The sequence below is a fragment of the Excalfactoria chinensis genome, chromosome 1 (assembly GCF_039878825.1).
Source record: "Excalfactoria chinensis isolate bCotChi1 chromosome 1, bCotChi1.hap2, whole genome shotgun sequence".
In the NCBI taxonomy this organism is placed as follows: domain Eukaryota; kingdom Metazoa; phylum Chordata; class Aves; order Galliformes; family Phasianidae; genus Excalfactoria; species Excalfactoria chinensis.
Genome location: NC_092825.1, coordinates 170,976,484 through 170,998,017, shown reverse-complemented (window position 1 = coordinate 170,998,017; position 21,534 = coordinate 170,976,484). Strand labels below are relative to the sequence as shown.

The 21,534-nt window shown below is 44.2% G+C and overlaps 1 protein-coding gene across 1 annotated transcript; it reads right to left on the bottom strand.

Moving 5' to 3' along the window:
- Positions 1-4,786: 4,786 nt before the first annotated feature.
- Positions 4,787-21,233, bottom strand: TMEM123 (transmembrane protein 123). Its single transcript, XM_072326727.1, has 6 exons — positions 21,094-21,233; positions 16,530-16,601; positions 14,414-14,467; positions 9,828-10,061; positions 8,338-8,491; positions 4,787-6,536 (listed from the first exon to the last, which is right to left on the bottom strand). Exons 1-6 carry the CDS (start codon positions 21,161-21,163, stop codon positions 6,512-6,514), a joined length of 609 nt encoding a protein of 202 aa, XP_072182828.1. The 5' UTR covers positions 21,164-21,233; the 3' UTR covers positions 4,787-6,511.
- Between the last annotated feature and the right edge of the window lie 301 nt (positions 21,234-21,534).

Sequence of the window (21,534 nt, the reverse complement as noted above, 5' to 3'; positions counted from 1 at the left end):
CATATATGTGAAGGGAGCAAAGGCTGAGCAGCTTGTGTCCAGCTGTGATTCGGTGACAGTGAAATGGCTGCTTACTGTTTAGAGCAAGGCCTGCATTAAGCAGGGAAATGCTTGCCACTGGCAAATTGCCGTTCATGCATGAAGATGTTACACAGGTGGTGTTTATACATCTTTCTTGTTGTCCATCTGATCTGTAGATTAACAAAAGCACCTTTGTTAGAGTCTTTCAAGGAAACCTCTGTGTCTCCTGATGTAGCCACCTGCCATCTAGGGAAATCTGTCTGCTGGGTCCCTGCATGGGCTGAACTGTATGTTGTATTTCTAGCATGGACTGAACTGTATGTTGTATTTCTAGCATGGACTGAACTGTATGTTGTATTTCTAGCAAAACTGCAGCCACATCCTTCTGAGGGTACCTTGGAGGTAGGCTGGCCCGATGGGCTGAGGCCAGTGGGATTAAGTTGAAAAGACCAAGTGCTGGGTCCTGCACTTCGGCCACAACAACCCCAGGTATTGCTACAGGCTTAAGGGTAGAGTGGCTGGAAGACTGGAGGAAATGGTTGATGCTTGGTGAACGTGAGCCAGCAGTGTGGCCAAGAAGGCCAATGGCATCCTGGCTTGCATCAGCAATAGTGCAGCCAGAAGGAGCAGGAAATGGATCGTCCTGTATTCAGACCTGATGAGGCCACACCTTGAGTACCATGTTCAGTTTTGGGCTTCAGTACAAGAAAGAGATGGAGGACCTGGAGCATGTCCAGAGAAGGGCAACAGAGCTGTGAAGGGTCTGGAGCACAAGTCTTATGAGGAGCGGCTGAGGGAACTGGGATTGTTCAGTTTAGAGGAGGCTCAGGGCAGACCTCATTGCTCTCTACAACTGCCTAAAAGGAGGTTGTAGTGAGAGGGGGTTCAGCCTCTTCTCCAAGAGCAGTAGGATGAGAGGGAATGGCCTCAAGTTGCACCGGGGAGATTCAGGTTGGATATTAGGAAAAATCTCAGAGCGAGCGGTGAGGTGTCAGAACAGGCTGCCCAGGGAGGTGGTGGAATCATCACTGCTGAAGGTTTTAAGGTAAGGGTAGGTGTGGTACTGAGGGACACGGTTTAGTGGGCAATACTAATAGGCAGTTGGACTGGATGACCTTAGAGGTCTTCTCCAGCCTTAATGATGCTCTGATTCTATGCGACTGATTTGTTAGCAGGTTCTGTGTGTTTCCATCAGTAGTATTGAAAATCACTAAATGAGTGAAGGCAATTGTGCAGATGCGCTTCAGTTCTTGTCTTTCCTCTGTATCTCTAAGCTAGGTGGTGTTCCTTTGAAGTAATACTGGAGGTGCTGTTTTTGAAGCAGTCTTGCTTTGCATTCTGGGGGAGGAGTGGTTCATCTTTAATGTTTGCAGTGTGAATTCAGTGACGCTGATTTGTGACTTCATCCATCCTTCCATAGTTTATGCAGTACTGTTTCAATACTATACAACAGCAAGCACCACTTTCACATACACAGGGTTTCTTTAGCTGTACTTTTGTCCAACTGTATTACATGCACTTCCTTTAATTCTGCGATTTAAAAATGTAAGTATTTCAAACATAGAGCATAGCTTTAAGCAGCTTTGATTAACATCCTTCTGCTTTTCTGCTTTTGAACTTCCTAAAGGATCTTTTGTCTTATGTAGCAACTTAAAAAGCTAAAGATGATGAAAAGGTTGATAAGGACGTAAGGTACAAGACTTGGAAGTTGATGTTGGAACTCAGAAAGCAGCAATACTGGAACCAGCTGTACTTTGTTGATGAAGGTGGAGTCCTCATGGGGAGCAGGAGCCAGGCTAACACCGAGTGCTGGTGTGGGAGCCCTGCTTTTTGAACAGGGAGCTGGAGAAGATAACGGGGCAAAACAGGAGCAGACAAATACTTACTGTGATGTGTTTTTCTTCAGACCTATATGGGGTCAGTGTTTTCCAATCACCAGTAGCTACATACGGTTCAGATGTCAGCATATACAGGGCTTTAGCAACAAGTGATTCAGGTGCTTCACACAGGTGTGAATGGCGTTTGTGATGCCTGAGGGTATCTCAGGCCCTGCTATGTTGGCCCAGCCTGCTGTGTGCTTTCAAAGTCCCGGGCATCTCACGGTAGCACTTGGCACCATTGTGAGAAGTGGGAGAACTTAATTTAGAAAGCACTGGGTAAAGTTTCTTGACCCAGTTTTGGCAGGAAGGCCGATCTAGGTTACAGCTTTCTGCCCCTCCCTGCTTTGATGGCTGTGGTTGCCCCGCTTGGTAATTCTGTGCAACTGCGCAGTTACGCTCTGAGCGCTATTCTGAGAAAGCTGTGTAAAATTAGTCCGTAGCACTTTGTAAACAGAACCCTAGGAAAATGTTAAACCATAGAGAAGGCAATCTGCACAGTGTTCAGCAGCGTTTGGAGAGGATGAGTCATTTCTTACTTGTGAACCTACTTCGTTCTGCACTCATCTCCTTCTTTGAAAGCATTTTTCCAGAGCTTTTACTGGGAAAGCTCAAGAGTTGTCATTTGTGCAGTGCAGTGCAGGTCCCACCACTGTTGTGCAGGTCGTCCCACAGCCCAAAGCCCTTCCAGCCCCACCTCCTGCACAGCTCTGCTGACCCCACAGTTTGTGCTCTGCAGGGAGACCTCATCGTGCCCTTGCAGTACTTGAGGGGAACTCACAAGGAGGAGGGAGACTTTTTACACAGTCTGATAGTGACAGGACAGGAGGGAATAGCTTAAAACTAAAACAAGGGAGGTTTAGGCTACGTGTTAGGTAGAAATTCTTTACTCAAAGGGCAGTGAGGCCCTGGCACAGCTGCCCAGAGAGCTGAGGATGCTCCGTTCCTGGAGGTGCCCAAGGCCAGGTTGGATGGGCCCTGGGCAGCCTGAGTTGGTGGGAGGCAACCAGCCCATAGCAGGGGTTGGAACTGGGTGATCTTTAAGGTCCACTCCAACGCAAACTGCTCTATGATCCTATGATCAAGATGGACAACAGGCATTGTAATGGAGCACTGCTCTCATCTGCTGAAGCAGCCATACGTGAGATACCAAGGAACAACATTAGCACAGCCTAGGAAAGATCTTTATATTGCTGCTTCTCGTGACTATCAGCGGTTGTTTAGTAACATCATAGTGAGACCCTCTCAAGACTTTGTTTTTGCAGTCTTCCAGCCCACCCTCACAGCACATCAGAAGAGGAGGACCAGGTGGAATTACAGCATTCATCTGCCTTTAACACTGTGTTGTGGCAACTACTGCATAGGGAGCCTGGGGCATGCAGTATCATGCTTCATATAGCAGGTGGGCCAAACCTGCACCCTCAGTTCTTTTGCTGGTCCTAAGTGACCCAGCTCAGGTACATGAAATATTGGTACTTATGGAGAGCACTGCATTAGTTCAGTTACACTGTGATCTGGAGGAGAGCTTCATCTGCCAGCAAAGAGTAGTCTAGACAATTGTCAAATATGCAACAATAATAATAGGAAAATATCCCATTTGTATAATCACTTGTTGCTTTTCTTTTGTTATGAACCCTGTTTGTAACTTTATCTCTTTAGAAGCATCTTCCATTTCAGTGCTGTCTGGGTGCAACACCATGGTTTCTGAGTTCCAGTTTTCAGTTATTGGCTTTGATGCTTAGAAGCACAGCAATGTCCTGGCATTGGAGAACAATCATCGTGCCAGTCTTCTAAGTGCTCTGTAGTGAAACAAACACTACATTCTAATGCAAGATAAAGCATAAATGTGAAGAATCAACGGTCCTGCATCTGCACTCTGTGTGTGAACAACCAAATGCAAATACCGACATTCACGCAACTTTCCTGCCTCTAAGATTGCTGCCTATTAGAACTAAACAGTTGAGCGCCGTCTAGAGAACAAGTTTATATTCTGCAGAGGTCTGCTTTGGTTCCTATTTATCTGCTTCTTTATCACAACTAAATTAATGCAAGAGGTCAGTATCTATGCAATTTTCAGTCTCTGGTGACATTCTACTTATTTTGCTTTTGGCAATATTTGATTTATAAGGAATCATCATTTTGATGTTGGTATCTTTTTCAGTAAAGCACGTTAAGAACGACCTTCAGGGCAAAAAGAGAGAGTGCCATGAGTCTGTAAGAGTCTCTGAACAAAAAGGTACATGAAATACCGCCTTATGAAGGGATCATGGAAGATCCCGTTATTCTGATCAGCTTAATACCTCCCTTTTTTTAACCAAATAGAGCATCCTAATATTTCTGGGCTGCCTTGAAGCGGCTCTGTTCTGCAGTCAGAGGATGACAGCCCAAGATTGCATTAGGGAGCAAGTGAAATCATTTTTAATATGGAAGTATAAAATGTGGATTTCAGTAATTAAAAATGAGTGTCTGGGTTGTGTGAGAGTGAAACCAGCTGACTGCTGGTGATGGTCTTAAAGTGTGACGCTGTAAATGCAGTTCTGTGACACGTCACCAGAGGGATTCCTGATAGAAAGGGAGGAACATGAACAGCATTGATCAGGCACAAGCAGTCCTAAAACCAAACAGCTGTAGTATCCTTGGTGGGTGCTCGGATTATAAATGGCGTTGAATAATCTTTACCATATAAATAAAGCCTAGCAACTAAAATATGACCCACATATAAGTATGCTACACGGTTGAGCTGGGCAAAAGTGTCACAGTTCTGGTATTCCATCATTGGAAAGTACAGAGTGAACACTTTTATTCCATTGTTGTGACTGTAGGAATGGTGGAAGAACTTATAAGAGCATCCCATAAAATAAAAGTCCAATCGAAACTGACACATTGACTCCAAAGATTTAACCTCCTTTATTCATCTGCACAACAGAGGTGAGGCAATCCCAGTAATGGGGTTGCACTGAATTTCCTTAATTTCTACAAAGGTAAAGAATTGCAATGCTATGGAACAATCATCAAGTTAAAAAGAAATAAAAATTCACCAAACAAGGCAATTAATGAAGAAAAAAAGAAATAACCACACACGGTGAAACAAAACTGGAAAAATTATTTCAGGTTACTGCTCCTCCCTACCTCAATCTCAGTACAATACGGAACAGGGATACAAACCCTATTTCAAGTGTATGGCTGGTGTTTCTTTAGGTCATGATTTATTGGACTTATTTGTGCCTCAGACAGAGCTTTACTACTCTGTATGAAAAAGGAAAATAAGATTCACACACGCATAGTAATACTGTAGGAAAGCACACGTGTAGGAATAAACAAAACAATACATCTGTGCCAGAGCTGTAGCTCTGCTGCGCCTGACGTTCCACCACTAACAGGCCTGTTAGCAGCCCCTTAGTGACCTTCCCCAGGTGTCACCACCTCCCTTCTGTGCACTGCCTGATGGGGAAGTGCCACCACACCGACCCTGATTCAACAGGCCCAAACAATTCCTTGGTGCTACAGAGAAGCCTTTCCTGGTTCTCATTCTGCTCTTCCCTACACCAGTGTAGATCATGTGCCCATCATCTGCTGAAGGCAGGAAGTTTACTTCAGTGTAAATGCAACAGTGACATGGAAGCAGCATCAACCATCCTGCACAGGAATGGTATACTTGGACCTTAATGGTATGGCTTTCTAAGGGAGTCCCTGTTGCCCTATGAAGAATTTTGTGTAGGAAAAAAACGCAAAAATCCAGATTATGTTCTTCTAAAATGATATCCTATAGATTTTCAACTCCTCTGTGTAACTTTCGATGCTTACCAAGTGCTGCAAAATGTTGCATGCAGCTTCCTCACAATAAAAACAAAATAACGCGAATAAAGAGATGGCCACATTCAACTGAAAACAAAACTACAGCAATAACTTTCGTATCTGTGAGGGGCTGTGGATGGATACCTCCAGTCTGTCCATGGTTCCTGCAGCCAGTTTCATCACGTAGCCTATGAAGGCAGGTCTCTACGAGTCACTGGTGAGCTAATATCTGAACTTCACAGTACTTATCATCTATACCGTTAGCAAGTCTTGCCCCTTTACTATCAAGCCCTCACGTTTCTAAATTGAAGTTCACATCAAACTTCAAAATAAATACAATTTAATACAAAACATTTGAAAAAAAAACTTTACTTGCAAGAACTTACAGTTGGTCTCAAAGGTAGCCTGTCCTACAGTACCCATGACGGCACGTGCTGGATTTATGGGGACAAGTGAGAAACAGTTGAACTTAACTTAGAATCCTAATGACGTGGTCTACTGTTTAGCAGTTACCTACTTTAGAGGCTCGTGTGTCCAGATTCAAACAACTTAACATGTGGTTTCTGTGGTAAATTTGGTTGCAAATATTGGAAAAAGAAAATAACCTCTCAAAGAAAGTGCCAAGTTCTTCTTGTTCTCATCAAAAATAATGCAAAATGAAAAATAAAAATCAGGACATGCAGGAGAGTCTCATAATTTTGCAGATCACACCTACAAACAGCCTGAGAGACTGCAATCATGAGAAGAATGTTTTCCAGAAGCAAGCTAAGACAGCTGTAACAGGATGGGTTTCCACCACCATCCTCCCTGAAGTCTCTTTAAATGATGGCATCATGTTCATCACTGTAATAGAAACACAGTAATTACTGTTCTGCAATACGATCATCAGTCAGTACAATACACTGCCACCTAATTGCTGCTGAGAGGGTTATTCTGTCAACAAAGGCCATCTTGCTGAGAAGAGCCAAGTACATGTTAGTACAGGCACTGCAGGCCTCTCTGAGCCTGAGGACATCACCTCAGTTAAAAGAAGCTGCTTCAAATGAGACAGATGATACTGGATAAGAACAGCAACTTAGTTTTAAGAATTCCCAGTGCTTAAACGAAGGCTGGGACAAGGAGGCAAGCTTGGAAGAAAACTGAGTAAAGCTGGGTATAAATGGCAAATAAGTTCTGGAAGTCAATATGAAAATGTTTAAAAGTGTGGTTTTCCACTTGCAGGCTGTAGCTGCCTGAAGCTCACAGAAAACTTCTAAAGGATCTTGAAAAGAAAACCAAGAAAAGAAAGCCTACTGTCAGCATGTTTGTAACTGCTGTGTAGGACCTACACTCCATAGCATGCTGCGGCTCACAGAAGGCTCAAAGTCACTGGTGTACACAAAACAAACAAGTGACTGTAGGTGGGAGCCAAACGATACCTTTTCACGTGTACTTTTCTATGGAACACTCTTAGCTGCCCTCAATGGCTTAATAAAAACGTATGTGGGCAGGCTGATTCATCTAGCAGATTTTAAGTGTGTACTTTAGGGTGGTAGAAATGATGTAACTAGTTTAGGTGCAGATGTCTATATTCTGCTAAATGAATTCTACCTGATTTTACAAACTTCTCTAGAGCGCTTGAATAATATTCAGTGCATATAATTTCATGGAACAAAATACCAGTAAAAAATAAATGTTAGAAATAAACCAGCTGCCCTGTTCACGTTGGTAACAATCAAATACTGAGCTCTAAAAATGTGAATAACGGCTCTATTGCCAGCTGCATGCTTTTGGGAAAAAAATGAATTGTTTCAATGTAGTGGCTTGGGAAAGTGGAATATGACACGTCTGGCTTTGAAATGGCTTTTTGAACTTGGAGGTATGTAAGAGGTGATATGAAAGAGATGGTAAAAGAGTTCCAATAAAATGTCATCTGAATCTCAGGAACAACAGGCTATGGGCTGGAGTGAGGGCGAGGAGTGAACAGACAAATGTGTCTAGGAAAAAGTATCAGAAGAATTGGATGCTTAGCAAATATACTGGACATCTCACAAACACTGTTGTAAACAATCAGTGCACAAAGGGCACAGAAGATGGCAGAAATATTTACAGTGCTAGCAAATTAGGATGAAAGAATGCATATATGCACATGTAAGAAATACTTCTGGCATCAAGCTATTGAAGCAAGTACCAGCCTTGAAAAAAATCCAGTTTGTATCACACAGAGCAGAGCAAAGGCCTAAAAGGAACCCCAGCTGTGGGACAAGTCTTTTATAAAGTTGTAGTACAGAAGAAAGCATCATCCATGAGACTCCGGCACAGCTGGCATGGATGGAGGCTGAGTCTTGTAATGGGGGTATGGTGAGAGAAGGAAAACTGAACAAACCGGAAAATGAAGGAAGAACACATGTAATAACCACAGTGACTTCATTTGAAATAGCTGACAGACAAAGGGCTCCTAAAAATAATAATTCTACACTAGATCACAGGGGAAAAAAAAACAACACACAGAAGAGAGACATAAGAATAATGAGGAGACACTGGAGGGATAAAAGATAGTATCATAGTTAAATCTCTTAAATAGATTTACGTTACAATAATATTCTCCTTACTCCCCTTGAGAAAGTCACATAAATTGTGTAGGGACAACGCCTCTGAAACTTACATGGTTCTGTACTGAATGCCTCTTCTCGAGTGGTACGTTTTGCACCCAATGTAGAGAATAACTAGGACGCAAAGTGTCAGCACAATGCCACCTACAAAACTGCCCACGTCAAATCTGGAGGCTTTGGCTACGACAGTCTCAGATTTTGATGTGGCTGAAAGAAGAAAACAAGAGGCAGTTTTTACAGGATCTGTTTCAAGGGACTCCTTTGTGTCCTGCCCTCCCCAGATGACTCACGTGTCATCTGGACAAATTTTACACAGATCAGCTGGCAAGGTAACAGCCAAGTACACAAACATTTTTTAAAGTTCCACAATGTGATGTGGGAGCAGCTGATCCATCTGCTTGCTCTCTCTGAAGGACTGTGATCACCACTTCTCCTTTCCACCTTCCTCTTTCCCTTGTTTTCCCCTGTTCTCTCCTCCTTCCACATCTGCTGCCCTTTTACATCAGGTCTCATGTTTTTCAGCTCTTTCATTTTAACTTACTTGGCCTGAAATTACCCAGCCTAAAAGGAAGCTTCTTTGCCTCAGATGAACACGGTGGGTCAGCCTATAGAGGGTCCAACAACCACCACGTCAGCCAGGACAGTTAAGCGTTGGGAGTGAAGTACTTTTGGTGATGAGTTGCTGGCTGCTCTAGTGTATGTCTCATGGACATGCAGCCTCATTCTGCAGCTAAAAGTAGCTAGACTGAGCTCAGAGCCATAGCCCAATACAAGTGTCCCCCAAAGAGCAAATACTGACATAGATAAATATTAACTTCAGATAAAACCTGTCAGTTTCCACGTGAAAACTGGTTTCATCTGCCACATGATGACTCAGTTTGTGCCTGCTTGTACCTGCCACAAGGGGAGTTATGTGGCCAACTAAAAGTTCTGCTGACCTACCTAGTAAGGTTTTACTTGCAAGGAAAAACTGATTTCTACAGTTACTGTTTTTGTACTCAAGAATATTGTCAAAGCGTACCTGACAACTTATACATGAAGTGTGAACCATCCACAGTCATAACCCATTCTCCATTAGGAATAAATGTAACTACACTGCTACAAATGGGGCAAACAGCTCAGCCTCACTACCAAGCCAGCCACTTTTAAAGCCATAGGGCAGCTGAGACAGAGGAAGTAGTAAAGATGTGTTCATATATACTGTAGAAGGGGGAATGGAAGAAGTACTGAAGTGGTACTCAAAAGCCTAGTGCCAACACTTTTAATGAACAGGCTTTCTCCCAGCACCATTGATCTCCTTGCTGGTGGCTGCCAGTCCACGCTACTTGTACATTTGTATTTTTTTCTTAAATATTTCAGGTCACTCAGGTTAAGTGAAGCCTTATTAAGTATGTGGAGTGACAGAAGAACATCACTGTGGCCAACTAAAAACCTTGCTCTTGCTTTTCAGCATGCAAATATATTCCCTTTACTACACCTACTGTAAAATGAGACTAGTATATAGAAGTGGACAATGTGCCAACATGTGGAAGTGTGAACGTACCTGTAACAGACGTGAAAGAAATCTTAGAAGTGGTCACTGTAACATTCACTTGTGATGATGTGACCGATGAAGCTGTAGTTGATCCTGTCTGGTTGGTTTCAGCGGGCTGAGGAGGAACGGTGACACGTGCAGTGGTGCTGGTGGGATGGCTGGTACTGGTGGGATGGCTGGTGGGATGGCTGGCACTGGTGGAATGGCTGGCACTGCTGGGATGGCCAGCACTGCTGGGCGTACCTGGGAAATTTTGCATTTGACATCATTCAGAAAACCAGACAATGAATCGAGGGCATAACTCACTAACATAACAGCTGTCATACCCACACAGAATGACAGAGCAATGAAAACAAATAACTGCATGGACTCCCAGGTTTGCACACAAGCTCTTCCCCTGCCCTCTTCCTTTGGAAAGGCCTAACTCCCATTTCTAGGGCTCAAGCTAAGGAGCAGCTTTAAGGAAAGGCCTTAGATATAACCTGGACCATATTTAGTAATTTTTAGTATCTTTAGTAATCTAAAAGTATCAAGTCTTTTGGTAACACTATCCAAGTCTGTAGAATCGCTTCTGACTTAGAATATTTTTGCAGTGATTTAATTTTAGTTGATTGAATTTACCTTTGAATGACAGTGTTTTTATTAAGGTTGTGTGTATTTCAAACTTATATATGTTAAACTCAAGAGTCAAAATCTTTTCCACTCATGGTGAGAATTCAACTAAACGAAGTCCGCTATCTTGTAGCATTTATTTTGTAGCAGGCTTTTGCTGATATTGAAGTGGATGACTGGAATGTTGTTTCACAAGTTTGGTTGATATTGAACATCTTTAACTTTTATTCTGCTTTTACCTAACACTTCCTCTTTCTTCCTCACTTAAAGCAACAAGCTGTTCAGAATAGAAGTACCAGATGACAAAATGCAAGAGCAACAATAGAGATTGATATTTATAGCAAAACACTAGCAGTATTAATAGAAGGCGGCCAGCTAGAATAATCATAAGCAAATTACCTGTTTTTTTAAAGGAACTAATGAGAAACGTGAAATCTCATGCAACCGAAACCTCTCAAAGCAGATAATTACAAGGCAAACAGCTTCTTCACATAAAATAATTCTATGGTGAAAAAGGGCCCTTTGCATTGTCTACTGCTGTGTTATTTCTATAGCCCTGTTCAATCTGGATTCATTTTTAGACACCATCGAGGCTTTTCATTATGCAGATTCAAACATCCAATTACACCGATGTTCTCCTGAAATTGTCTAAAACTTGGAGCGCTGGCAAAAAGGACAGTTTCACCTCAGTTCTGCAGCAAACCTGATATTCAGTTTGTTTTTTTGTACATCAGAAATGCTTCCAAAGAACATTCTTCCTGTAAACATGGTCTAAAATGCAGGAAGCCACACATAGAATGCTGTCCTTGCTAAGACTTTGGTTTCACCACTTACAATACAGGCATGGATGCCAAAAACACAAAAAAGCAAACACTGAGACAACGTAAGCGTTCAGAAAGGGGAGGCCTGTAAGCCACTTTTCTGGGTTATTTAACATTAAAACTATTGAAACAGCCCAATACCCTCCCCCCCTCAGCAAATATGATTTATCTTCCTCTTTGATGTTATCCTTGTACTTTGCTCTAGTTGTCAACATGAAATGAACATTCATTGGATGGGACAGATGGAGGACCATGCTGTGCTTACCTTGTTACAATTAGGAAATTCAGTTCCTCTATGAAGCATGTGTAAGATACATCAGATAAAGTTCAGGGCACATTTTAATACTGGAAGGCAAACTCCCCAAACATACAGCCATTCATAAACATCCAATAGTTCCTCATTGTAGGAAATAGAAATCTATTTGGAAACCATCTACAGTCATGAGATGAAATCATACCTAGCAGCTACCTTCTTTATGTAACAAAAAGACATCAACCAGAGAAAGAAGGCAAATCTGAATGCAACTGCCAACCAGTCACAGGTGGCTTTTTAGTTTGTTGGGGTTTTTTAAAGCAATTATTATTTTTATTATTTGGCTGTGTTTTTTGAACCACCATTGCTGAGTATCAAAGCGGCCCATGTTTCTGAGCATTACAGTGGCTGATGGGTCCAGGGGTCTCATTACTAGATTATACTGTGCAAAGATGGTATTTATCCTGTGCATTAATAATGTCTTAATAACCCTTAAGAATAATATCTTAATATGTAAGTCAGCAAAAAAAACATACATCCAAGCAGCTGTCATGAGGAATTTCAGCAAATTTGCACATAACTTTCTCCCCATCGCTTTATTATAAAGAAGGGAAAAAAGGATCGCTAATAAAATTACAGCACTTGGTAATATAACATGTATTAAAAGCAAAATCTGGTTATCTTCTACAGAGTTATCTTCTGTGATATATTTAGTGCCAGTCATTTCAGAACATCAGTGGGAGGTTTTCAGAGGCATGTGGGAAGTTTGGGAAGTTGAGATGAATTGGGCTCCAATCTGTTCTTCTTTGTCTTTAAAAAACCTTACTCATACTATTTCACCAACAGAGTTAAGATGAAAGAACATTTGCTAGGAACATCTGTCCTTTTATCTTTTATTTCCCTAATTACTTTTCCCCAAAAGGCCAGCTGTGCTTCATTGAACGTCATGCTAAACACACCCAGGCTGTACGAGTTATTTTGTCTGCCTACAAAGGATGCAAGCCGGGAGCACAGATCAGGTTTATGACAATTTTTAAGAGACAGTTATCTTCTTTTGTAAAGTACCTTACCTATCTTATAGCCGTTCGAGCTACATATACAGCGTAATGATAACTCTTAGCACCATGCAATACTCTTTGTGTAACTAACCTCTCAAACTGCATAAGCACTGTGAGAGCACACAAGTAATTATAATTGAATGTCTTCATAAAATAAGCACTATCCTTTTCACAGAAAATTATCTTCCCATGGAATACGATTTTCATTCTTGCCATGAAATGCAGAGACTAAGCAAGATTACCCAGCTATATGCACCCAGTAATAAACCTGGCACTCTTTATTCTAGAGGGATTATCAAAATGGGTGTGGACTGTCTTAATGTCTGTGAAGTTTCTAACAACAAAAAGCCAAAAAAAGCAAAGAAGGACGTGAACTGTAAATCGGGTGAAGCAAGGCAGACTGTCTGTTAGGCTGGTAGCGTACTGGCTTCTTACAGTACAAATCAGACCTCTGCCAGAAGTCCATAGTCAGGGCTGGAGTGAGGGGTGTATTAAACACCTGTGTTTTACAGGGACTTTGCACATGAGGAAGACCTTAAGGCAACAAGGGGATTACCAAAATCTCTCCACTTTCTAAGCAAGGCATGCCTAAACTGGTGCGTACTGCAGGCAATGGAATGAGAAACTGCACCACTTCCTTGCTATACAAAGGTCTTTGCAAAGTTGTTGTTTTTTTTTCCTGCACTGATGAGAGTTTTAATGGAACTGCATGCAAATCAGGTTAGCTCGGGTTATCTGCATATGGCAGAGACACGAAGTGAGAGCTGTACTGGAAATGCAATGACTTACCTGGGATGTAGGATTAGCATAAAACTCCACAAATGCACAAAGTATCTTAGGGTAGGCATGACACTCCTGCCCTGCTTTCACAGGGCTTCTGGCACAAAGGGGACACAATTCATGCATGGAACCTGTTTTTCTTCTCTCAAAAACAACCTTTTATCTGTGCATCACAGACTGGATGACTGCACGACATTAATTCTTACCCAGCCTCTGCTGATGTGGTTAAATATGCCTGCACAAGCTCTGCCACAGAATCATTTTCTTAAATGTTTCCTTTTTTATTTTTAAATAATAATCCCACATCAACATAGCCAAGGGGCGGAAAGCTGCAAATCCAGGTGGATAACCTGCAGGCTTGTGTCTCAGGTCAAAAACCCCACTTTCAACCTCTACCAGCTGATGTGATAAAGATGTTTCTTCTTTCGACAAAGATGTTTTTTGTAAACACATTACTTATGTCGGAGCATCACATTTGCAGCAGTACTGCCTTGAGAAATCATTTTTACCTGTAGTTTTTTCTTGTGAAGGTAAGATACTCGATGCAAAAATAACCATGACAGATTGTCCCAGAGCAGTTGCTCATGTCTTGCTCGAGCTGCAATGTTCTGTGCTAAGAGATCTAGAAAGACTAGTTTCTACTGTGTAAGGTGCCATGAACTTTAGCTAAAAGGAAACAGTCTTATTGTTGAAACACAAGCCCCAATGCTTTCATTATACTCTAAATCTATTTAATGTGAAACACGATTAAACAGGTCTGCACTGTTTAAACAACAACACACTCAGCTGGATTCCACAAAAATGGAAGAAGAGAGAAAGAATTGACATTAATGATGACCCCACTTCTTTTGAATTATTTCCTGAAGCTTTATTTTTTGATTCTCGTTCTTCTACGACATTCTATTGGCATCTCTTTGCATTATTTTATGTTGCATCTCTACCTCCCAAAAGGAAAAAGCCTTTCTCAAATAACCACTTCTCATGGATATTTCTTTAGAATTCAGTATGGTTTGGAGGTAGTTTTGGAGCTAGCTTCTAGGCTCATAATAACAGGCAGATGAACATACGTACCTGCTGCAGATTGTGTGGATGGCACAGGAGAGGGACTGGATGAAGTGCTATTCCCTTCAAGAAACAAAAGAAAGCAAAAAAAGAAATATTCATATTCACTTTAAGTTACTATAAAGTACCAACAGCACAATGCTCCATGTTTGCAGGCTCTAAGTGAGAATAAAGCAGAGATTTCCATCACGATCCACGTAGATTTATCCTGCAAAATGCTCACAGACTTCAGTGCAGGAAGAACATAGCCACACTTTATGAAAAGCTGTATTTCCTACTTGCTCTCTTCCACTGTGTGCTAAACCAGCTGTTGTATCGACCACATTGTCACTGACTCCTGACCTACTCAAACATTTTTTCCAGTTTTTATTCCCCCATTTCAGTTTCATTTCCTGTCTCTCAACCTTTTCTTTCATTTTGCAGCATCTCAGTTATGCACTGGGCTCATTTTGGTGACATTTCACCATTGCAATGTAGGGATAGAATGACAGCCTGTGAAGAAGCTTTATGTGGGCTCATGCTGTCTCTACACAATAGGGTTCCTGTGAACACACCTATTTCCAGAGACTGTTCGTATTTGCTTTCCTACTCATGCTACTTTCATTTCTCATTGTCCTTGTTGCTGTAAACCTCTTCAACACTTCTTAAAGGCCAGCAGCCTTTACTGCCTAGCAATGATCTCTGGGGTTGCTCTGAAACTCCCACTCCTGCAACAGCCACTGCCGTCACATCCCTCCCTCCAGCTCTGCGCTGGAGATGCACACAATCATTCTTTCCTCTGAAGTAATGGGTCTCTTACAGCACCCTCCTACACTGCAGGTGTTATGAACCTGGCAGGAGCTCTACGGCTTTTCGTCACGGCTGGAAAACAAAGAGCATAACATAAAAGACAACAAGAATAGCAGTGCCAAGCAGCAGGCGTATCACCTTTGGAGGGATCTTCTGTTCTCAATGCTAAAATAGTCTGCTCCAGAACAGCTCTGCCAACTCTCCTTGCAATTGCACAGGTTATAAACAAGCTCAGATGTAAGAAGCAATGCAACATTTGTAAAAGAGAGGGAGGAAAGAGGAAGAATATATATATTTTTGAAGTACAATTATTGCCAACTAGCTCCAGAATTGAGCTCTAAACCCACAATTTTTATACTGATACCTGAGATACTTAGTTACAGGTGTAACTGACTTTGAGAAATGGTCTATGATTCTACAATTACACATTCTTCCTTGGATATTTTGCTTTTTATATCTGTATAAGCCACAGACACAGCTGGGGCTAAACCTTGTCAACCCTGGCCCAGTACTCTAGCTATACAGCTCTGAGTTTTCCTCAGGTTCTGAGTTCTTGTTTCGGCAACCTTGGGAACACATCTGGACACAGACTGCATGCTCATACAGGTGAAAGGAAGACGCACACCTTGGAATTTGGGTGAGAGTCAGTGATGCAATCAGTACAATGACAGAGTGAGTCAATGAGCTATTTGTTGTCATTGGCTATTCATCCCATTTCTTGTCCAAGGAAAATGGGATGAGCAGAGGAACACAGAGTAAAAGTGACTCAGGGAAAACCCCTTCTGCATGGGTGGCTTAAACTTCATGCATTGCTTAAAGGCATGCACCTTAATACAGTCAAAAGATATCACACCGAAACAAACACGTGCTTTAACAACAAGCTCAAGCACAGGAAATCTGGAATCCATTTTGATATTAAGACTATTCAAATGAACAAGAGCCTTGCCTTTCTCTCAGCAGCACTAAAATAACAGCCTGGCAGGCTTTCTACTTGGTTCTCTTTTTAACTGTAAAGTGATGCTGGCGGATATTTCTATTTCAACACATAAAGCTTTCTCATTTTGTTCCACCTCTCCAGCAACAAGTAACATCCTGTTGCTCCAAGGTACCTAAGGGCATGAGAACTGACTTGATTTATGCTGTTCACCAGTTTCTCCTAGATATCTTCAGTTGTCAGCAAATCAATGTGACAGTCAGAGCACCTCCATCCTGTACTACAACTGTTCACGGACCAGTAAAAGCTTAAACCATTGCCAGGCAGTTTAAGCCATGCAGTAATATGCATTGCTTTTCTCAGCACTACTGAAACACAGGAAAAGAAGTGCCAGAGTATTACCTTGCACCACAGGGGGTGAAGTCACATTAGAGGTTGTGCTGGTGATGTTCACCTCTGCGAAGGCATTTCCAACTTAAAAATAATAAAAAAAAAATAAAATAAAAAAGAAAAATAGTTTAGTTGAGATGTTTTTAGTTCCATGAAGAGAAAAAAAGAGGTTAGTATAGCAATATGCTACTTTGAGCATCTACATGACTAAGGTACAGTGGGCATATACGGTGCTATACAAGCACGGTACCACAACAGCCTGCTCTCAGCACATCACAAATGACAAAGGTCACACTATCCAACCATCACATGAACTGGAACTCCTTCCCATCCCCTGCTTTATCCTCCCCATTGACACAGAGTTCTCTTCTTCCTCAAGATGTAAGGAGACTGAAAGGAGTAAGAAGAAGAAATCAGTCACCATCCTTCAGTAATTATATGTGATCCACAATATCTACGGCAGAAGAAAGATAATTCTCGTGTAAACCTTTTCCTGCAAGACCTTTGCAGGCAGAGGAGTGCTTGCTCCATCCCTACGTGGATATCATACTGTTAAGAGCATTAGAGGTCTGATGAGTCTGTCCTCAGGCCTGGTCCTGCACAGCAGCAGTAAGATGTAAACATAAACCACACGGAATGCAAAGCCTGGCATTCACACACCTGCAAGAAGATCAGTTGTGGATCCTACCTTTGTCCAGCACTGTTTAGTTCTGATCATATTCTGAAGAAAGAGCTCAGACTGATAAAGCTTGTAAATACAAATGAGAACATGCAATGCCCTTTCCTGCTCAGTCAGCGGAATGGGCTCCCTGGAGGACAACATAGAAGTTAGAGAGGATCAAGACCTCACCCAGCTTCAAAGATACACTTATTATTATATTTTTTGAACCAAAACTGCTAAGTTTCTTAGTTTGGTTAATGTGCAGTTACTCCAGCAGATAAAAGCATCCTAATAAGGGGTAGTGTAAAGGGTATGCCATGTCGGAACGTGTGGAGGTGAACAGGACAGGTGAGAATGAAAGAATCTGAAACCACCACCATTTCCAAACTGCTCTCCATCCTCAAACAGTGGTTTTAGTATCCAAGATGTGTAGTACATCAGTTGCTGGGGAGACCAGGAGGCTTTAGCCAGGGAAACTGGAAGGATATCCTGGGTCACAGCAGAGGGAGAAGCATTGCACCCTTCTGCATAGCCATGGCAGTGAGGAGGCACTGTGCATGAGCAGATATGGCTCTTGAGGCCACAGGATGAGGCTGGGGTGTGAAATCCTGGGTGGAGAAGATCTGTTGATGTTTGCTTGCACTGTGATTCAGCGGAGAAAAAAATATCTCTGTGTTCCATTCTTTACGATGAAACAGAACTGAACCAAGGAGGCGCCTGATTCCAACAACGCAGCGAAGCTCCAGATACCAGAAAAGGACAGAGAAAGGGACAAGCAGCCTTTTCATCAGACAGCTCCATGCCTCCTTCTCCTCAAGGTCAAGCACAGGTGCAGCTACAAACAGCAGTGTCTGCGGTGGGTTGGGTGCACTGCAGGCAGGCATACTTCCTGTCAGACACCACAGCACAGCTGGTTGCACCAAGCACTTTCAGGGCCTCTCTGAAGGTGGTCTGATGCATATGAAGACAATTTGGAGACACAAACTTCAAGAAGGGCAGAATCTACCCAGTTCCTCCAGCTTTACAGCTGGAAGGCAACTTCCAGTTCAGATACAGAGATAGATGTGAGCACTGAAAATAAACAGGATGTAATTCTAAGTGGACATAATTCCACCGTATCCTGAAAAAAAAAACAACACAGTGGTAGTTCCCACAAGCCCTTAACGTTAGAAATGGGATCTGCAACTAAGGCACACACTGAATTGCAGCCCCCTGCAGGTGCAGCCTGGCAGGAGACCCACACACCAACAGCAGCACGAGGCAGGCAGTTCCTGGTGTGAAATGGGCTGGTCTGCTCACTTCCTTGCTCACAGAGAAGACAAGCACATCTCTGAGCATTCTCAGGCTTTATACCCAGGCTTAACTAAACCCAACACTCCAGAAAGATGTTGGAATGGGACTCATGTTTTCTCCTAAGCACAGCTTTACATATTCATTTTGTGGACATTTCAAAAGTCATCCCAACTGTGCCTGGGAACCTTTCCTTTTCAAGTTTGATGCAAAGCAGGTAAGGAGGCAGGTTTATCTCCAAGCCATTCTGCTTCTGTTTAAATATAACAACAACGAAGTAGGGAAGCACTGACAGCGCACAGCTTGTTGCAAAGATCCGTGCTGGCACAGCAGCCTTTGATCAATCCAAACGTGTACAAGTCACAGAGCTGGAGCGGTAACAGCAGCAACAGAAACACCACCACCCCCAGCATGCTCCGACTTCCATTGGGAACAGATGAAACTCCAGTTCTGGAGATTAAAACATGAACTACCCACCGGCCCTAGATCCATTGCAACAGACAACACTGACAAGCTGTAAATCCCAAGACTTGCTATCCGGACGCTCTGTGTTTCTTTTTCCCTTGACTCAACAAGGGATTTTGATACCGATTTTTGAAGCGGCCTTGAGCTAACAGGAGGTTGTTGCATGAGCCCGGCACAGAGATCACACAGGATTATCTCTGCAGCAATTTGGACAGGTTGCCATGCCTCAGCGTTGTGAAATTCATCTTACAGTCTTGCAAAAGAAACCATTACGCAGATGCTTATGGAAACAGCAGGGATCAAAGTAACATACTCAGCTTCAGTCAGTTTGAGTCTGAGACACAACTACACCTCTTGCTGCCATGCAAGGATTCAAACGAAGTACAGAGGCATACTGCATCCAAAACGCCACACTCACTGTCAGGCCTGGAGGCACTACTGCTGCTTTTTTCTGGTCTCACCAGCAGCTCTGTGCAGGTGGGCTCACAGGAGGTGCTGTAGCTGCCTTTTGAATGCGCTGGATGGGGTGGGCTGCCTTGTGTCTCCTCACTAAGATCACACAACCACAGAGTGGTTTGAGTTGAAAAGGACCTTACAGTTGGGTCCCAGTCCCAACCCCCTGCCGTGAGCTGGTTGCCTCCCACCAGCTCAGCTGCCCACAGCCCCATCCAGCCTGGCCTTGAGCACATCCAGGGATGGGGCACTACACCTCTGTGGGCAGCTGTGCCAGGGCCTCACTGCCTTCTGAGTACAGAATTGTTTTCCTAACACCTACCTTAAATCTCTCTTTAGTTTAAGCCATTCCCCCCTGTCCAATTACCACTAGACCAGGTAAAAAGTCAGTTCCTTCCTGCTTGTGAGCATCTCTTAAGTACTCGGAAGGAAGATGTCCATGGAACCAGCTAGAAGTGGGAAGGATTTTTGTAAACCATAATATTTCGGTGTTTCTTCCATTGGCCTGACACAGAAACAAACTTTCTAGCAGAGTAAAAGAACAGCCTTATATGGAAATAACCAGTTGGCCCTAAAGGCTTGACACCAGTGAGGACATACCTGCTGCCACTTTCATGTTTTGTAACCCACACCATTTGCTGAGTTTCACACTTTCTCGTGCAGCACTCCTAGTGAAGAATGGCAACCGCTGCCGAAACCAACACGAACTTCAGTTTCTGAATAAGTGGAGGCCAACCCAAATGCAGCTGTGTTCTAACCACGTGCACCCAAACACAGTGAAACACAAGGACTTCTGCAGGGCTCCTTGTCCTGCCCTACAGCCAGTACCTCTGCAGGTGCATTGAAGGGAGCCTCAAAAGGGAATGGTTTTTGTGGGCAGATTATAGTGGAGATCACGCAACAAGGTGTGATGGAAGGAGTATGTCCAAGTGACTTGTGCTGGTGAGCCGGGCCCTGCCCTGGGAGCAGCCACAGCACACAGGGGCAGAACCAGAGAGCCAAAGGCAGCCGAGGCCCACCTGTATGGGGAGAGGTGGCAGCCTGGCACAGCACAGGGATCCCAGCATCCCAGTAGGGCGGTACATACATTACAAATATATTTTTAAAAAAGCCTTTCAAAAAAGCTTTCTTATTAGCGCAGTAACGTTCTTTCATTCGAGTTAATTTTGGTACCCTTCCTTTTTTTTTCTTCCCATCTTTACTTTGGAAAGCTGCGATGTACAGCATGGGGCATTCCAGCCTTAGAAAGGGCAGCACTAACAGCTGGGATTTCTGCATCTCGCCTTCTGTCTGAGCGTACTTTGTTTATCGCCTGAACGCGGTCCTCTGCCACCCGAACCGGGCTCGAGAAAGCGACTCAGTCGCTGAGCGGATGTGCCGCCGTAGCAGGGCAACGCGGCACAGCGCACCGCCCCCACAGCGGAGCTGGAAGGCAGCGGGACCCGCTGGGCGCCAGGACATCACCCGAGGGCGGGCAGTGCAGCCCGCGCAGCTCGGCTCTCGCCACGCACCACACGGAGCGCAGCGCCCACAGCCGCGCGGGCGGGAAGCGAGCGGAGCCCAGCCCGGCGCGGCGCACAACTTCCCGGCCGAGGGCCCGCCGCCGCCACGAGCCGCAGCCCCGCAACGCGCAGCGCTCCCCGCGCCGGGGACACAGTCACGAGCATCGCCCCCGCGGCCCGCCCGTCCCACGCCGCCGCTACTCACGGGGGCCGAGCAGAACCAGCAGCGTGACCGCCTGCAGCGCGCAGGCAGCGCCGGGAAAGAAAAGCCGCATGGCCTCGGAGGCAGCCGAGCGGCGCCGGGACAGCAGCACGCCGAGCAATGCCGCTCCGCGCGGGGCGGGGCGGGGCGGGCCCGAGGGGCGGCGGTGGCGGCACAGCCCGCCCGGAGCGGGTCGGCGCAGCCTGGGGGTGGGGCTGAGGCAGCACGGATGGCTCTGCCTCTCGTCGTGCTGCGCGGCGTCAGGAGCAGGGTTAAGGCCGCGGTGGGGTCCTGGAGTTTCCCCGCGTGCTTGGACAAACTTATCCCTCGTTAACTGTGAAATCAACTACTACCTGGGGGTGCCCAAGGCCAGGCTGGATGGGCCCTGGGCTGCCTGAGCTGGTGGGGGGCAACCAGCCCAAGGTTGGGACTGGGTGGGATGTA